The sequence below is a fragment of the Varroa destructor genome, unplaced genomic scaffold (genome assembly GCF_002443255.2).
Source record: "Varroa destructor unplaced genomic scaffold, Vdes_3.0 BEIS01000007.1, whole genome shotgun sequence".
Lineage (NCBI taxonomy): Eukaryota > Metazoa > Arthropoda > Arachnida > Mesostigmata > Varroidae > Varroa > Varroa destructor.
In genome coordinates this window covers 7,001,882-7,020,758 of record NW_019211460.1, presented here as the reverse complement: position 1 = coordinate 7,020,758, position 18,877 = coordinate 7,001,882, and the positions used below count along the sequence as shown (strand labels likewise).

At 41.0% G+C, this 18,877-nt stretch overlaps 1 protein-coding gene across 14 annotated transcripts in view; it reads left to right on the top strand.

The window, feature by feature from the left end:
* LOC111254245 (uncharacterized) overlaps positions 1 to 18,877 on the top strand; it is a 143,383-nt gene that overhangs the window by 3,270 nt on the left and 121,236 nt on the right. For 9 of the 14 annotated variants that reach the window (XM_086976111.1, XM_086976115.1, XM_086976118.1 and 6 more), the window contains exons 2-30: positions 294 to 471; positions 1,712 to 1,869; positions 2,370 to 2,507; positions 2,726 to 2,904; positions 3,298 to 3,488; positions 3,743 to 3,846; positions 4,103 to 4,225; positions 4,959 to 5,106; positions 5,555 to 5,701; positions 7,544 to 7,648; positions 7,979 to 8,093; positions 8,338 to 8,470; positions 8,756 to 8,820; positions 9,114 to 9,196; positions 9,341 to 9,454; positions 9,600 to 9,719; positions 9,856 to 9,900; positions 10,752 to 12,596; positions 13,942 to 14,019; positions 14,394 to 14,567; positions 14,837 to 15,328; positions 15,470 to 16,159; positions 16,297 to 16,488; positions 16,764 to 16,970; positions 17,074 to 17,166; positions 17,367 to 17,489; positions 17,864 to 17,961; positions 18,273 to 18,333; positions 18,577 to 18,711. In XM_086976111.1, the coding sequence (XP_086832237.1) occupies positions 319 to 471; positions 1,712 to 1,869; positions 2,370 to 2,507; positions 2,726 to 2,904; positions 3,298 to 3,488; positions 3,743 to 3,846; positions 4,103 to 4,225; positions 4,959 to 5,106; positions 5,555 to 5,701; positions 7,544 to 7,648; positions 7,979 to 8,093; positions 8,338 to 8,470; positions 8,756 to 8,820; positions 9,114 to 9,196; positions 9,341 to 9,454; positions 9,600 to 9,719; positions 9,856 to 9,900; positions 10,752 to 12,596; positions 13,942 to 14,019; positions 14,394 to 14,567; positions 14,837 to 15,328; positions 15,470 to 16,159; positions 16,297 to 16,488; positions 16,764 to 16,970; positions 17,074 to 17,166; positions 17,367 to 17,489; positions 17,864 to 17,961; positions 18,273 to 18,333; positions 18,577 to 18,711 (6,309 nt within the window). In that variant the 5' untranslated portion in view covers positions 294 to 318. Of the gene's footprint in view, positions 1 to 293; positions 472 to 1,711; positions 1,870 to 2,369; positions 2,508 to 2,725; positions 2,905 to 3,297; positions 3,489 to 3,742; positions 3,847 to 4,102; positions 4,226 to 4,958; positions 5,107 to 5,554; positions 5,702 to 7,543; positions 7,649 to 7,978; positions 8,094 to 8,337; positions 8,471 to 8,755; positions 8,821 to 9,113; positions 9,197 to 9,340; positions 9,455 to 9,599; positions 9,720 to 9,855; positions 9,901 to 10,751; positions 12,597 to 13,941; positions 14,020 to 14,393; positions 14,568 to 14,836; positions 15,329 to 15,469; positions 16,160 to 16,296; positions 16,489 to 16,763; positions 16,971 to 17,073; positions 17,167 to 17,366; positions 17,490 to 17,863; positions 17,962 to 18,272; positions 18,334 to 18,576; positions 18,712 to 18,877 lie in introns of those variants that run through there. The other 5 variants (XM_086976113.1, XM_086976112.1, XM_086976117.1 and 2 more) reach the window with 4 other exon arrangements.

Genomic DNA, 18,877 nt, shown 5'->3' with positions numbered 1-18,877 from the left:
TATATGTCTAACGTCTCAAATTTGCTGCCGGCCTCCTCGTTCGTTTCACGAAGTTCACATTTGAGTCCTTCAACAACTTGGAGCTATGAAGGGATTCGTAGCGTACTGAGACATGTTAAATATGGCGCTTTGTTTGCTCGTTAATGTTAATATTAACCTTTGGACGATTTTGACATAAGTGCATGTATCTGAGTGCTATTTAAAGAGACTGCACAAGTGCATGCCCTAATGGTAAATTGTAACATTTAGCCTTTAATCGAAAACCTAATACGTGTATTTGGAACGTCGGGTAGAAGAGGCAATCGCTCTTTGTAGCAGATGGAGGAGCCCCCCCGTCTGGAGCGCCCATTGGCGAACATTTCCGTAAAGGCAGGTGAACCACTTCGACTCTCGTGCCGTGTCGTGGGTACTCGTCCCACTATCGTTTGGCTTCACAACTCGAGAAATCTTGCCGATGCGCGAGACGTTCAGGTACAGATTATGATGCCATGATAATATCATTGACATTTTACTAATATAGCTTTCATATGTTCTTCACAGAGAATGGTGGTTATTAATAATCCATAGAAGATACTAAATTTGCTTGCTACTCGATCTGCACTAGGCCCAAGTAGCCTGAAAGCGAAATAGCTGCTTTTTCCTTCCGATGTAGCCCCACTCCTAACGATGCTCCTCCGATTATCTACGAGTAATTTGCGCCAGTCGAGGCTGAGAACTCATACGATCCCGCTATGAAATTGTTACTCCGTATCTCCATGACTCGCTCGTCACATCGACACGTACGAAAAACCCTAAAGGGAAAAATGGTAGCCGATTGCGTTCCACAAGAAACGAAAACGTCTTGACTGCATAATACGTACTTTTATTTGTCTCATTTTCGAAAATTTAGCAGCAACAGAAAACTAACCAATCTGTACGGCTATCTTACATAGAGCATTTTGGCCTTTAGCTTTAAATTGTGTTTACCTGTCGTGTCCGTTAGGAAGCCGGCAGAACCTTCCGTGGGTGCGGTAGAGTTACACGTAGCTATTTTTGACATAAGATAAATTATTCCTAGCGGTATAATTCACAGTCTGCATGATAATCTAAAATTATAAGGGTATTGATGTGTCACGGTATTAAAATAGTGCCGTGACTGATACTAACTGTTAAAGTCAGTTTTATTAAGATGATTTTATCCACACCTCAAGAGCATCTTTCATTCCCAAAAATTCGTAACTTAAGCGTTATGGTCTCATAACACTTAGCTTATTCATTTTATACTTTAACAAACACATTACGAAGTCGTTTTGGACGTCAAACGTTTGTAACACAGTCTGCCGTCGTTTTGAGAAAGTTGACCTTTTGTAACATCTTGCTAGAGCTGTATCTTGTTTCAAGATATGCCTAAAAAATTATATATATGCGCAGGAGTGATCGCAAAAAAAAAACAACCGAAATCCTTATTGCCAATTTTCTTCCACGAACCGTATTTGGTTGTGAAGTTAGATCGCTTTAATCGAGACGAGTTTACTGTCTTTGCACGCAATCATTTTCAAGTAACACGGCCACTACGTAAAAATTAGCTAAAAAAAAAAAATAAAAACGGCTTTTTATTTGAATGTCACTTATCATTAATTAATTAAAGTACACATGTAAAAAAGGTTGTTGTTTCCAAGTGATAGCAGTCTGCGTAATCTTCGACTGAAACAGACACGTTCTTCTTGACTAGATCTATCGAGACGAGTCATCAGGCGAATGTTCCATTGAGCTTCGTGAGGTGTTTCCTCGTCATGCTGGTATCTACACTTTGCTAGCACGCAACACGCAAGGAGAGACTTACACGTCTTGCAACGTCACGCTTGCTAACAAACCTCCGCCGGAGACAAGGTAGAGCAGGCTTCGATAAAGTGCTATAGAATAGGAGAAAAACTGGGTTTCTGTGTGCCGTGCTAACCACGTTTTGCAAACAGCAAATTTCTAAGTTGCTAATAAATAGAATTGAAGCTTCTAACAGACTTTGTGCTATAGATATTTTATTTGCTCGACCTAAAAGCGGCTTATTATAAATTGATGTTTCTTTATTAGTATCATATAAGTTTTTTTTATTATCATTGAAGTCAACTTGCGTTGCATGCTTCAAGCTCCAGGCTGAGAACGCGAAACGTATTGGTAGGCTGGAATGGCGACAGTCATCTTCTAATTGAAGAACTAATCTTATGTAAAGTAGACCGAACCCAATTGGTTTTTACAAGTAGGTAAACGATAAGCTTTCAAGAGTTGTTTAAAAGAAGAACTCGTAGAAATTCCATATGAATGATTCATATTCATAAATTCATAATATGACAGTTACATCGAACACATAATAGTTGCTTCCTGTACATTTACAGCGATTCTGAACTAGCTTCAGACCTGGAATTTTCAAAACCAGTCGTTCGCAAGAGTCTTCGGGATCAAACTGTCAACGAAGGAAGATCCGTGAGGCTTGATTGCATTATCACAGGTGTACCTGAACCTGAGGTGATCTGGTACGTGCTCAACTCGAAAATTTTCACACGTTTCCCGTCTGATTTTCAGAAGTTTGCAGTCAATATGGTGTCAATTATTCTTGCTGTCTGAAGCACACGCCAATCTAATACAGTAGAGCATTGCACAAAATACATATTCATTAATTCAGTTACGTTGCTAGTTTAACACGTTAGAAGGCACGGTATGCTAAGTGATCCGAATCTGTCTCAATGGCCAGGTACCATAACGGTAGACCGATCAAGGAGTCTTCGGACGTAACATTCGAATTTGAGGGAGACCATTGCTCCTTGATAATCTCCTCGGCTCAACTATCTCATCTAGGCAGCTATCGTTGCAAAGCTGTCAACCCTGCTGGAGAAGCTACTTCCTTATGCAAACTCATCGTTTTACGGCAACGTTAGTTTTCTTAATGTTGATAAGTTGATGTACATCCATTGAAAGCAACGCTGATCAACGTTCTCTGATAAATGGATAAGTTCTGAATGTATGGCCAGTGGCTTCCAATAATCGTGATAATACTATATTTACAGAGAGTTGCTTAAATTTATATTCGCAGTTCTTAAGAAATGCACAATTTTTTATCATTAGATGTGTGTTACTAGTGCACGTACCTAATAAAGCTCCTCTTAGAACTGAATTGGCAACGGAGCGTTTCGCGGGCACTTAAAAAATAAGTTTAAGTTTCAGTTACCCTAGCTAGGAACACGTTGTGCAAGTCTTTTTCCACCACGTACGGAATACGCTGAATAAGCTCAATGCTAATAAAAACATTGTGATTATCATTGACAGCGCCGGAAACGTCTTCTCGAGCTGGAACTCCAACAGGCACCTCAATGGAGGTAGCATGCTTTGAAAACGCAAGTGGACCGGCTCGTATTGTAAAACCATTGTCTGACGTGCAGATCAAGCATGGCGAGAAGTTCAAACTTATCCTGGGCGTCGAATGTCACCCTCCTCCAGAAGTCATCTGGAGTTTCCAGGTAACGAAATTCATATCGAACTATAACATCGAATGTGGCTCAGTTGACCCGGGTCTACTCTTCATTTACTGCTACGGCTTCCTCACAAGTTATCAGTATAGTTACAAAAGCCACCACTTACGCAATTATCTTAAAATCAATTATTTCTATTATTTCACAAGCAGCAGTTTTTTAAACATATTGTTTCTAACGAGTCCACCTGTTTTATATGCACCTTAAGATTAGCTTATTTTATTACTGTCTCTGTCTGATAGGGCCGGCCAATCGTCCTGGATGGCGATTACATATTTGATCACGTCGGGACCTCGTACATCTTAGATGTACCCCGCGCCACAGTTGACCACGCAGGCGTTTACAGGTTTGTTTTCAATTTTGCGATTTAGAAATGTCGCGTTATTTTGTATCAGGCAGAACGCGAAGGCTGATCTCTACGCTGACCACCTTAAAACAAATGCGTAATGCTTCTCAGTATCACCTAAGCTCTATGCAAATATCGTGAACCTCGGACGGAACATGTATAACAACTAGGCTTAATGAAAAACAATAGATAGAAAGTAAATCTAGCGTCAAGTTAATTTGTTCCTATTTATTTCTATTTCTGTACCACCATATAGTGCGGAGGTACGCAATGCATTCGGATCCCAGCACTCTTCTTGTCGGGTTATTGTAGACCCTCTTCCGGAAGACAGCCTAGCACTTGTACTGGCCCAGGCCGAGGCAGAAAACGCTGTGTCCACGTGAGTGTAGCGACGGATCGGTGGCCTAATCTTCATACATTCAATTTTGTAGTGTTTTTGATTCGACCATCAGCTATTTAGCATCAGTCATTAGGAGAACCGGAGGAGCCAATTTACAGTTGTACAAGGTACCCCGATTGTGTCATTGAGCTCTTTGTTTGTTCCACAACGTCTAAGCGGGGATCGTGGGACAACATTTACACAACTATTCCAAGCACAATAAGGGGTCATGCAGCGAACGAGAAAGAATCTAAGGGCGATCGGTAATTAATTGCCTTCAACTAGCCTCTTGGTTGATGCTTCCATGCTACTAGCTTACTGAACGCAGGCCCAAAAAAGGACAGTAATACTTTTTTATAAATACAAGCAATAAAAAGAGGTTTTTTAAGGTCCGTATTCATAGACTACACTTAATGTGGGGAAATGGGGCTTTATATAGAGTATATTATAAACATACGGGTATCAACACTCTAACGTAAAGCTGTTGATGAACTGATAATATTTGTCTGAGATCACGATCGATTTTTAGTTAAAATTGGTACAATTAAATGCATTAGTCAATATCCCAAAGCTTAAGTGTCGCTTGAGAGTCGTTACGAACACATCAGCACATAATGATTTGTGAAGAAAGCATTTGGGATTATGTATATATATATATATATATATATATATATGTATATAGGCTGTTTCTAACGTGCGTACGTATCAAATATGATTATTTGGTTACGCGTAGACATGTGACAAAATCGTTTGTCTCGTCCAAGAGGACAATGCTGATGCAGAAAATGTCATCGTCAAAAAGCAACGTTACTGCCGACGGTCGACTCGTCAGTTCTGAGGAGCATCAGGCAGCGACGACTGAAAAATACGGCTTCGAAAAGGTATATACCGAAACGATGCCAATCATAGCTTACATTGAAACAGAACCGACTTGATAAAAATAGAAAAATCCCTATTTTCGACTAGGTAGGCACAAAGTTGTATGAAATGTTTCGATCATCCTAAACCACAAAGTTTGAAAATTTTATTAGCTAGCGGCACTAATAAATGTCAATAAAGTCGTTATTTCTAGTGGCTGAAACCGTTGAGTATGAAGATTCCCCGTTAAGGCCTGCTGTAAGCAGGACGACGTGCATTAGTTGGAATTTGTTGCGGGTCCTTTGTAATAGAAAAAAGAGTACGAGATTTGATGTAATAAACTAGGATTTAAAATAAGAGGAAATAACTGAGCCTCGAAAAGTAACCAAAGCCAACAACTTCTGGCAGAACTCTCAAGTTCACTCACGTGGCCATCACTTGATTATATATAGCTTTCTTCACTGTTATCAGTTGGGTGACGCGGTACCATCCGAATACCATTCGAAGGAGTCATTCGGATTCGATCGTGTTGGTGATAACCCGCCAGAGCATTACTACACCAAAGAAGTCAAGGACAATCGAATTCAACACAAGGGCAAAAGTGCTACACAACTCACAGTGAGTGTTTATCTATATATACCGTATTATGCAATGCACATTAAAAAATATACTATTTTTACTGTACAAAATTATAAATAGTATGAAAACAATGCTCTGAAAAAATATCGTAAGGTGGCAATGTATTTATGGGAAATCGATTCTGTATTTCACGTCAATGCCTGTCTATATTAAGCTATTCAACAAGTTCCAACAGGAATAGAATTACATATGCTAGTTAGACGATTTCATTTTTGGGAGATTACGTCAAACCGTTGAAAGAGTCACGATTCACAAACATCCACTAACTTAGAGTATGCACATCCCATAACCCCCGTACCTCCTGCTGAAGTTACTCATTAATTTCAATAGCACCTATTGCCGTACGATACGTAACGCAATCCGACTCACTTAAAAACGTTCTGTAAGACTTGGGCGATATTCTCAAAGAGTTCTATCTTAATGCCGGTCTATGTCGAAGGGCTGCACATATCGGCTTACTCATCACTCCGCGTGAACTTTTGCGACTGACTCAAATACACTGTTTCACTGGCTTGTCGCATGCCGTTAAACTAGTTTTAACACGTGAAGTTGTAGAGCTAAGGGCTACTGAAAGCCAATATTCGAAATTGAGTCCTTTAGAGGAAACGTAAATTAGTGACCCAGGTTGAGAAAGGGAGACAACGCTGTCACGTGGTGTGTGAGTGATTGTGGCTTTGGGCTTAAATATACACGTAAGCAAAAGCGGCATGTTTTTCTACTTGGAAATTATGGTCCGAGCAGCATACATACCTATGCAAGAAATGATCGGCCACTTCGTTAGACTATCCTAGATCAGCCTTCGACGAATCGCTCATCCAGATATTGCCATGCACTCCGCACAGCATGGCTTCTCCGTAGTGGTCTGTTCCTGCTGACTGGTACCCATGAGCACCTCGTAAAGAAATCACCCGCTGGGTTCAAATTTTTTTCGCGTTCTCGCGGTCAGTGATCTGTCGATGAGCGGGCAGTGGTAGGATGCCAACAACCTGAGCATGTACCAGCTCAGACTTTAGCAGATTCGATTTTGGCACACGTTTTATGGATGCGTGTATATATATATATATATATGTGTGAGAATAGACATGATTCAGTCTAGTTACAAAAGCTTAGTGTTGAAATCAAAACGACGACTGGTCACCGACAGAGTCTTGGGGCCCGTGCTGGGTCTCATTCCTTGTGAATTGGCTTCTAACTCATCAGCGTCCTGAAGAACATAGCCAGCCGGCGTCAAGGCTTAGTATTCTACGCCAGTCAACTACCTAGATATCGATGGGTTACGACCTAACAGTGGTAGAAAACTAGAAGTTGTCTTTTATCATGTGCGTAAACTTTTAAGGTGCAACATCGCTAGATGTCACAAGGGTATTATATGAATGTTAGGTGACAATCGTATTCATAAATGTTTTTTCTGATTGATTCTTTATTGATGATTTGATTGATATGAAATGACATCTGTGACGAAGAACGGATTGACGCTATGAACTCGTACACTTTTATGTATTTAATAAGGATACCTACGTTCAACTTCTCAACTTAGGTTACTGGAATATTGGCCGATTTTTTTTATGCTAGCACAAATGTTTTTCAAGTGCGTCACACTCAACAGGTATATTTCGTAATCAATGCAAACGTAATTTAAAACGTGCTTTATCAGGCGGTCATTGTGCGTTTGTTCACGCATCTCGATTGCGTCCCCTTTGCGAGATGCTACTTAATCGACTAAGTTAGAACTTAGTCGCTCTGCTAGTACAAATGAGAGAAAATACCTCAGTCATATTTTATAGGCCTTATAATCACTTGCGGATATTGCGTCCTTGACAGATCGAGGGACCGGCGGCCGAGGGCACTCAGCCGTCCGTGCTATCGGTGCCGGAACTCGCTGCTCAGGCGACCAATGTAACAACTCGAACTTCTGAGCCCAAACAGGTGCGTACTGTGATTTACTTCTTGAATCTTTTTTTTTTTTAATACGAATTATTAGTGATGTCCGGTTCTAATGTGTGAAGGAGATTTAACGTCTTATTTGCATTAGTCATTTCTGACTATTTGGGCCTTTGGGCGAAGGGCGGTAAGGGGAAACATGCCTAAGACGTCCACCGACGCCAATGAAAAAAAGCTGATAATCTGACGAATATTGTAATGTGAGGTGTGATCTTCGTTCAGTTCACAAATCGCGCTGAAGTTTCTGTCCAGGAACCTTATTTAATATATATATATATTAATTAAATTAATATATATATCTCTTAAATCTTGCAGCTATCGCTTCTGCAGCGGTCGGGATCAGCACATATTCCTCCGAAATTTAGTAAGCCACTAGAAAGCGTAGCTGTCTTCGCGGGAGAGCAGGTCAAACTTGAAGGCTGGTTTAATGGTAAGTGCGAATCCTTTATATTTTATATTTTTTCGACAGAATATGCTCGTTCTCTAGCGTTTCGCCAGCTCACAAAGGTTACCTAATGCTGAATTCATTGAGGACAACAGGACGCTGACATCTGCTTTAAATATTTGATGGCCACGTCTTAATGGGTCCTGCTTCGCTGATATCGTATGTATTTGGACGATATTTTGATATAGCTTAACAGTTACAATAGATGCTGGCATATATTTTTTTCTAGGTTATCCGGAGCCTATCGTCAAATGGTCCCGTGGAAGTACTACATTATCACATAAAGCGGATTTGCAGATTACTGTTGAAAAGAGCTACACCTCTCTTGTTATACCCAAAGCCATGCAGAAAGATCACGCCAGGTAATTGCTTCGAAGCCCATTATGCGTAGCTAGCAATTTGCTTTTTGCCCTAAAGCCAACGACATATTCCTGCCAGCTACAAGGTACTTGCACAGCTGGCACCTTATCTTTGCTATCTCACCAGTATGGAATCGATAGAAAGTATCTCCTTCAAGAGATTGTTCTTATCCTTATTTTAGCTTGCATAATCGAACGGGAGTAAAAATCGAAGGTGGATTTTCACACGGTTGGAAGAACTTTTTACTTGGCATTTGTATGAGCGTAACGCCAGGTCTTCATTTTCAGGTATACGTGCGTCATATCCAATGATGTGGGTAGCTCCTCAAGTGCAGCTGATGTAGTGATTCAAAGTATGTTAATAGCTATCTTACAGCAACAGTGACAAAATTTATGGGTTGAAAATTTGTTATTCCTGCATTACATTTTATATGAATGGTTTTACTTACTTCACGAGTGTATGCAAGTTCCACTTTTTGCCGATCTGTATCATGTATCTGGGTCAGCAGAGGTAACCTGTGAAACGAAGTAAGTGATGGTTATTGCAAATATGATTTATCGCTAACTACTTGATATATACATACATGTCTACGATATATGGATTCTAACTATCGATTTATTTTTGCAAAAAAATTTTACTGTCTAGCTAAGCGTGTAGCCCCGCAGTTCACGAGACGCTTGGATGCGCGAGTCTGCAAATCCGGTAGTGAAATTACTCTCGAAGTTGAGGTAGGTAGTACTAACAGGGCTATGGGTATAAAATTAGTGATCGTATTAATATAATAGCTTGAAATTACTCGTATGCTTGCGACCCAACCGGTACGAAATGCTTCAACGAACGTATATTTACTATATTCTTAATCATTCGTTCAGGTGAGCGGAGCGCCTTCCCCCGATGTAAAATGGCTACGGGATGAAATTGATCTAAAAACCCTGAACAAGTATGATATCCGCAGCTCTGCAAATAAGCACACGCTTATTATAAGGGTCAGTATGAATAAAAACAACCAGTCTATTAAAACATCCTGTGAAACAACTATTTAAGAACTTCACATTCGTAAACCCAACCCTCGACCCCATGGGCCTTGTCGATACCTGCTGCACCGTTACATACGTAACTTTGTATTTGCAGCGAGCGGAAGAATCGGATTCGGGACGCTATACTGTTTTAGCTACAAATATTGCTGGAGAGGCTCAATCGATAGCTGATATCTTTGTCGAAGATGAAGTGTCGTCAGAAGAAGAGCGTGAGGTATGTAGAGCCTTTCAGCTAATGTATAGAATGGCGCTATGTTCGCACTACCATAAAAGAGATTTGTTTGTATTATGAGATTAGTAAATTACTGCCCTCACTAAGACAAGATATGTGACTATTTTATATGTCGCAGGTGACTATCCGGGATTACCACGTTCAAGACGAAAAGAAAATGGAGGTCGGTACCTAACTAACGTAAAAAACTAACGTTTTTAGTGTGCCATTTTCTGTGAATTTATATCAGTTTTTATGTTAGGATAGCGTTTCATTCTGCTATTCTTTTATCTTTGTTGTAATACTTCTATTCGCCACTTCTAATCCTAATCTCACAGCTCGATCTCAAGCATCCTGAGAGCTGGGGCGTTCTACTACACTGGCTTTGTCAGAAGTTTCCCATAGAACGAGGTCACTGGGTGTTACATGCTAGAGTTTTTAGTATTCAAGAAAAATCATTGGTATCTTTGAGTCATCCTAATATATAACTATTCAACCATAACTTTATTAATGATCTTCACGCACCTATGCTCATCATATGTAATATTATAAGGTGGGAGTGGTGCAGTGACGGCCTCTCCTTATCGTTATCAACGTAGCTTTTCAACATTGTCCATTTGGTACGTGGGTCCTTAACAAATGTTGCCCCTCGAACATAAACAATGTGCTCTGATATAAGTCTGACACTATGTTTTTACTTCGTTAAATTATTAAGATACTTACCTTCCTCCAGTGACTTTTAATTTCTGTGCTGGTTCGTCCTTTTTCCAAACCTATTTGCGCATGATAGCTTACGTGCCTGTATGATGTTTACTTTGTACGTAAATGCATCGCCTCCACGAGAAGACTAAATTTGCGTTTTCTATGGTATATGCGTAGTAATAGTATCTCTAAGAAGAAAATTTGCAATAACACTCTATTATGTAGCGTGTGCATACCCTTGAATGGCTTTCGTAAACCGAAGAATATCTTTCGAGATCTGTTTGAAGTGGCGTACTTGATGCGCATGCAAATGCTCCTTGTGCATACTTTCAGCGTAAACTGTTTAGCGATGTTGTGGCCAAGTCACATGGGGCGGACACTGGGACCGATCCGGCATCCGGCTCTAGTAACCACACATCACCCATCACCTCATCCCCCAAAAATCACGTACTCTCCAACGGCCTCACCGGTAAGACCGAATCATCTGTAACTTTTCTTGAATTCTGCCCAGCCAAGGAGAGCACATCTCCTCATATTAGCAAGACGCACGGCAAATTCGGACTGGAAAGGACGTCGCTGATGACGATTGGATCCTCAGCAAGGCAAACTGAAACTGCTGTAAAAAGCACGCCACAAGAACAGGCGAGCTCTAAATTCGATTTTGGCCTAAAACATAGAGCGACCGAAAAAAAAGGCGCATCGAAGGAACAATTGTTAGCACCCGTCAAGGCTAACTGTGGAACAAGTGAGACGTGCAAAACGTCACTGATCGAAACGGTTCGCATGCCAGAACTTTGCATGCCATTTAAGTATAGCGAAACAACAGATATATGCACTACGAAACGGAAACCGCTTCCCACACAGGTCAGAGAACACAGTACGAAAAGGACTGCGCAGACCACCGAAAATAGAGTTTCTGTCGAGGAATCAATTGTCTCAAGAGAAACTGTGGTTTCAGTTAAGACTTCAATAGCTGGAGAAGAGAGTGCAGACGGTCAACGTACAAGGGAGACGAATACTCTCGTCAAAGAAGACGTGGAAAAAACTGTGGCAGAAGACAGTAAATCGAAAATTGTATTTCCCCAATGGGATAAATCATTACCTCTATCGGGGCAAACCTTTACTGAAGAAGAAAAAAGTCGCAAAATCCCTCTTATAGACACCGGAAACGAAAGCGCTCTACCAACGAGTGGACATTTTGCTAATGAAACATCTATGAATGAAGGTACACAGATGTCCTTTAGACGATCTCCGGGGTTTCGGAGATCAGAAAGGTGTGAATTTGACGCTGCCGACCTAGAGATTAGGCCTGTAATAGAGCTGTCGGTGAGGCCGATTACTGATATTGAGTCGACTAGTTCCGGAATAGATATCTGGAGCTGTCAAGGTAAAATAGTAAACAATACTCAGCGAAAGGCGCAAGACAAGCCACAAGCGGCCACCAGCGTAAATTATGTGAGTTTGGGAAAAACAATTGGCCGTCATGATGAATGCATAGATAACATTGAGATCACTAGCCGACAGGAAACAGTTATTTTAGGGCCTCCGAGAATACAAACCACTAAATTCGAAACATCCCCATCTACTTCAAAAACAAACAACACTAAGCAGCGGACGAAAGGGATACCCGGACGTTATGACGAGCAAATATCCTTTAAGGACACGGCCAGACATGATGTCCCAGTGAATTCCATGACTGACAAAGTTACTGAGAAAAAACCGTTTGAGGTTTTTGAGACAAAAGACAGAGAGGAGTCCTTTACGGTTCGAGTGATCCCTACGTCGCCAATCTCGAAGATCCCAGAAAGGCTATATCCTCTACACACTGTAGCACCCAAAATCAAAACTGCACTTAATCAAATGAACACAACTACGGTTACTGCTAAGCCTTCAGACGAAGCTTCCGCAATGGAATACACACAAACCGTTACCAGTGAATACGGTCTGATTCCGAAGAGTTCGATTCCAATTGAAAAAACAGATGCTGACAACCCTTTGAAGGCCTTAAATGTGCCACCGGAAAAATGCATGCCTCCGGCAAGATCACAAATAGGGAAGACATCGCATCATGGCTTGGCAGGGTATACAATACATGAACCTGTCTTATCGCAGACACATAAGGTCAAAACTGGTGTTGCCGGGATTGATCGGACGCGTGAAAATCACGGCCCTCAAAAGGTTTGTGTCGATCCTAGACTATAAGCTCCAGAGAACATACGTGAGCGTACGTAATTGTAGAACTTACGATATTAGAACTAGGTTTTTGTTGCTTTAAGTTGTTCTTGTACTCACCTTCTAGTCGAAACAGAAAAGGAATTCGAATATTTCGATTTAAGCTTGCCGTCAACTTGAATTGGCTATAAGGATTGTTATTTAACATTTAAAATAGTCTTGGTACTATACTACACTTCTCACATCTTAGATCTTCAAATGTTTGTGCGGTATAATAAAGTCGATATTACATACGTTATAGATATTTTGACAAAAATTAATTTACGTTCTTTGTACGAAAATTCCATCTGCAAAAATCGACCTGTTGGGTACGTATGTAATTTCGTATGCGTGGCTTATACGATGGGCTGTAAACCCTTTGCACTATGTTTACTTAATTGGAGCAGGCAGTTGTATCAGATAATAGTTTTTAAATTTGAAAATAAACTTCTAGATTAGCCTAAGTCATTGAGCCTGATTTTTGTCCATAACCTTGTCGGATGTTTGTATCGGATGCTGTTTTTGCTTGTTATCCGTAGTTTTATCCAGCATTGTCACTTGTATGTATGACTCAACAGCATGTGACGTCCTCGTGGGTTAATAACGCCCATAGATTTAGCAATAATTTGTATCGATTTCCCAATACTTATTAACATAGAGTAACATTTGGTGATAGATGTTTAATCGTACCATCTTGTAACACTCATTTACTAAAGAACTTAGGCTGTTTTTTGGCGTTTTCCTTGGTACACAACGATCAATCAGCAATTTAGTCATAGACATAACGGTCTGGCTGCTCAGATGTCCTTTGGCTACGCAGTACAGTTTATACGACTGTTCAACTTCGAACTTAAAGAAGTACTTGAACGGTATAGCATGTAATACAAAAGCAGAAACTTTTACCTTATCGATTTACTTTAAGAGACCTTTATTTCCTGTCAATATGTAAAAATAAACATTTTCAAAGCCGCCGATTGTAAAAATGTCCGAATATTATCTCAAACGTATGTACACACTAACAATCCGATAATTAGCGATCTTAGCGAATATATATATATATATATATAGCGATAATTACCTATATGAACAGTTTTAAAAGCGTTTGTTACGTATTTGCAAATTTCGTCAGATGGTATAGTCGTAGTTGTTTATTTGTCTTACTTAAGACTTATTTGTTTATCTTCAAAGTTGAAGGGCTGACAACGATAGTTCCCTGTCGTACGTTCTTTAAAGTATTCGACGTCTTTCTAGTAGTATAGTAGTATAATAAGCTTTCATAGTATAATAAGCTAACGACGGGACTTATTCACAGATGACGATGGTTCAGGCAGAGCACATTCATCGTGAACAGACCCGAGTGATCGAGCGACAAGTTACTCCTAAACCAAATGTGATTAGCCAGTTAATTTTTTGGTATTACGTACGATTATATAAAAAAAAAATGCATAATATATTTTTAGGCTAAATATATTGTTTTAAACCAACGACGATATTATAGGCACTTGAAAGGCTTAGCTAACCGCAAAAGCTTTCGATGCAAAATTGGCAAAAATCTATTTCTGTTGGAGCACAAACAATATTTATTAACCTTGGCCTAAAAATTCAGTTCGAGCCTAACTAGTAGCTATCGTAATTTATGGTTCAATTGCTCCTATTTCTAGGGTTTTAAAATGGAATACGCGTTTAATATACCTCTACGATTATCGGACCTCTAGTCGCAAGCCTTGTCTTATTTTTGTGTATTGGGTTAACTGTTCGGCATAGATTCCTGCGCTTCCCGCACCGGCCCCACCTCCCTCACTTGATTTGCTTTTCAAGAAAGACACGAGTGAGCAAAAGGAGACCATTATTAAAACAACTGTCGACCCTACGAAGATCCAGGAACCGCCGCTTCTACCCCCACCGGTGAAGGTCGAATCTGAGCAGCAGATAACAAAGGTAATTCACCTTTGCAATCAACACCTGTTGTCAAGGGGCTCCATTATCTCACGTGCAAGGAAGGCCTGAACGGCATTTTCGTATATCAGCAAGCATGCATAATTCGTTTCTATGCGATGCAGCGACAGCTCGTGCTCAGTACAATATAGAATTAATATCTTGCTGGCATGATTTTCCAACAATAAGGTAGGTTTATACATAAACAAATGTATGCAAATCTAGAAGTTAGTAATGAACATTAACAAGCACAATCCCGTCCACTTTAATAGCGAGTCGATGAAGAGCACCGTTTGGAAAAGCATGTACACATCTCTCAGAGCATCATGCGGCGTCAACAGCAGTTCGTTCCGCCCAATGTTATGGAGCCAGTCAATTTGATATTTACACCACTGCCATCGACCCCGACGCCAATCTCATCAGATCGAGTCGAATTACCTCCAAGGCTACCCCCGCAGCCGCCCCTGTCGAAGCCTGTTGCGCCAACACCTGCACCACCGCCATCGAAACCCGCGCAGCAACCCAAATCCCCACCCCCACGTCCAGAATTAACGAAACCAAAACCACTTCCCATTGCGTCGCCACCCCCTGAATTAGTGCCTCCTCCCTGGGTGCAACAACGAGCCGAAGTGAAACAGCAGGACATTGAACAAATCAAACAGCAAGTGATTCACCAGCAGCAAAAGATTGTCCTCACCCCTCCAGTGCCCCCACAACCGTTGCCAGAATCATTGCCGCCTCTACAACCTCCGGTTGCTACGAAGGCAAGTCGTTTAGAGGAACCCGTAACCCATAACAGTGTGTTAAAGAGTAGTTCATTACTAACTTGCTAATCAATACGTCGTAATGCACATAAAAGGCTCTAGAAAAATTTCGTATATTATAACTTTGTCTACGTTTTGTAGGTCATGTCTGAGCGAAAAATTGAGCAGACAGCCCAGATACTCAAGTTAGAAAAGATGATATCTTCACCACCGCTTGTTCCACTCCCACAACGAGTCGAGCCAACTAGGAAGACACCAGAGATCGTGAAGCCAATTAAACCAATCGAAACTTCTCCATCGCCAGTGGCTCCAGTCCAGCCCAAACCTAAAAAATTGGTGAAACAGCAACCAAAGGTCGTAGCCGAATCTAAACCGGCTCCCCCACCACCACCGCCTCAGCTGCCGGAGATAAAACCTTCCCAAGTAAAACCTAAAAGGGCTTCGCCACCTTTGCGACCACCACCGCCACCAAAGTTTCGGGACGAAATGCTAACTTACGAAGCGATTCGCCAACAGGAAATGGAACGTATTCAACGTCAATGCAAAAAGATCACCCTGATCGAACAATGTGAAAGACAGACAACTCAGGTTAGTGACGATCGTTCTATGCTGATTGAGCAATCGTTCCGCAAACTACAGTCTCCGCCGAGGTCACCGCCACCCGTTCTACCGCCTGCGGCTTCGCCAGTTCCATCGCGTACGCCGCATCGACCAGCCGAGTTTCATGTCGTGACTAGGGTCTTCCAAAAGACAAGGCCGTTAGATCTTGAAGAAGGCATCACTAAATTCTACAAGGACTATAAGGAAACCAGCAAAACTGTCGTCACAAGGGTAAGAAAGTTTGTGATCCACGGGTATCTCGTTTGAACAGTATGTCTCTAGCATTTACTGACTCAAGTTTATCGAGCAAATAGAATAATGGAATAACTTTTAAAGCTCGCCTAAAATGCTCATGTGCACTAAAGCAGACTCGGACGCCATCACTTCCCCCGGAGCGTATACCAGTAGTATCTGTTTGCCATCTCAGCCAGCCGCCATTTCCGCTAAGGAAGCCCAGTCCAGAACCGTTTTGCCGACTCGAGAAAAGCGAATTGCGCGTCGAAGAGTCCCGCCGGCAGCGATCTGTCTCTCCATGTCTCCTGCAGGAACACATTCGTGAGGTATAAAAAGAGTCCATAAAACGAAAATCTCGATTATTGCACAATGTTGATAGAAGTTAATAAAAACGTTTTACAAGTTACCTTTAGTTCTCGCTAGAGTGAAATAGCCCGCTCTCTAAATCCCCCACTGAATACAATATATGTGGTTACGCTTGGATAGTACATCGCAAGGCGGCTTCATTTCAGAATGCATAATCTTGCATTTGATGGTATAATAATTCGTGTCTGCATAATGATCTGAAAGCTTTCGTAAAATACCTATTTTCTCACGTCAGGTTAAACGAGTGCTACCCCCCTCACCAGTGTGCCGCGTCCAGGAGGTGGATATCCATCGTAAAGAAGTTGCGCCTCCCCCAGAACATATTGATGTCCTGAATTTGACCTCTTCTGTCATTCACATCGAAAGAAAACCATCACCAACGCCTATCTGTACACTTCGTGAATACGGCGTCCATCAAACAGACAAGACTTACCGCGATCAAGTAAGAATTTGCCCTATCCTCTGTGTATATTATCTGCAATGACTTAATAAGTCTGGCCTATGCATTTCTCAGTGAGAGTACAGCTAGTTTTTGCGTTTCATAGACTCAGCTGGTTGACCTTCGGGAGGATTGCTTAGCACGGAGCAGACTGCCTTCTCCAATTCCCATCTGTCAAATTAAAGAGGTCGACCATAAGGTACTACACTTTTTATTAGCTTTAAGTAGTTTTTTAAGATCATTTACTCATTACTAGCCAAGACTTAGTTACATAATTTCGAATAGCAGTTGCTAAGCCTTGGGAAAGCTGGTACCACAACACGAGCCTATTGAGTGAGGAGCGAATTTTTTAGTTTGATTTCAGTAACTGTACCGGTTGTTTTTTGACGATATTATAAGGTGACTGATGGCAGGAGGCTTAATACAACGGTTTGCGTGAATTTAACCGAGAAACAGCCTGTGACACCATCCAACGTAAAAAGTGTGGCCACCGACTCCGCTGACAAAATCTACACAAGCAAGGTTGGATTTTCTTGCATTCATTCTCATGGAGGTATATAACGACAGCTCAGTGTAGACGGTATAGCGCGGAGTTGATAAAAATACAAGACGATCACAAAAGGCCACCATATATTTTTCGTACTATTGGGATACCTCTAAAATACTTCAAGTTGGCCAAGTTATCTAAGCTCTAAAACTGTGTGTCATAATTTCTATTGAATACTACGAGACAAATTTAATCAGCGATGTACAGTTTAACACAACTGTCACTGTAAGCACGGAGTTGACAATTCGGAAATAGTCTACTTCTTTTGATAACATCGTGAACGTGTGCTTTCTGTTTCCAATAAATTAATATTTTCAGTTCTTAGTAAATCTTTGTTCTTCTGCTGCAGTTGTCCTATGTGGATTTGCAGGAGAAACAGGTATCGAGGCCGGTCCCTCTATCGCTGCCCCTCCTCTGTCGCGTGCAAGACAAAACCCGTCAATTCAGGTTGGTCATGCCCTATTTCGCTGTTTGTCAGCGCTAGGAGGCCTAGAAATAGTTGTTCAGTAATAAGTTGTGTATGCCGTATTACCATGAGTCAATCTGTAGTTATATGGGGTTACGGTTATCATATTTAGAAACGTTAGCATTTTGCACTGCGCCCAAATACGTTGACTTTTCGCTGCGAAAATGCAGCTCTAAATCTGTCCAGTTGAATCATTTTATCCATCGGAGTGTCTTATTGTTTTATATTATTTCTAATTATTTTCTTAATAATAGAAAATAGGTAAGGTAGACATCTCAAACAATCATTGCAGATCTGTGACTCCGCCCGCCAGCATTCGTTGTGTAGACAAAACCTACTCGTCAATCAGCAAGGTAAGATTGACAATAATCAATCAATTGAAGTAACTTACAACGCTCTGGTTAATAATAGGACGAAGAATGCAAGATGCACAAACGCTTGCAGGATTATAAGTTTCTCGTCAGGATTTATATAGGCAATTTTTATAGTTCAGTCGTGATAGCATGATCATTGGTCTGACGAACAAGATTGCGCTTTTAAAATAAGTTATTTACCAGAAATCTGATAAATGGTATCGGCGTTCGGTTTAAAATCAGATCGTGGATATTTGTCGCGCCCCACCCATACCTTCTTCCTCGGAAGACAAAGTTTGGATTGTTCAAGATAATCGAGGCAAAGTTCGTCGTAGCGCTTCTGACAGTCGTCGTTTCGATCAAAACTTTAACATACAGGTCGTTTTATGAACTATTATGTGTGACGTTTTTTTCGTGCTTAACAAACGTACATGATTTGAGGCTTACGTTACGCTTTTCATCATCTTATCGTACTAACATGCATATTCAATGTTGTTTAGTTAATCGTAGCTTTTAATTTGCGATCTACATAATCGTTTGTAGT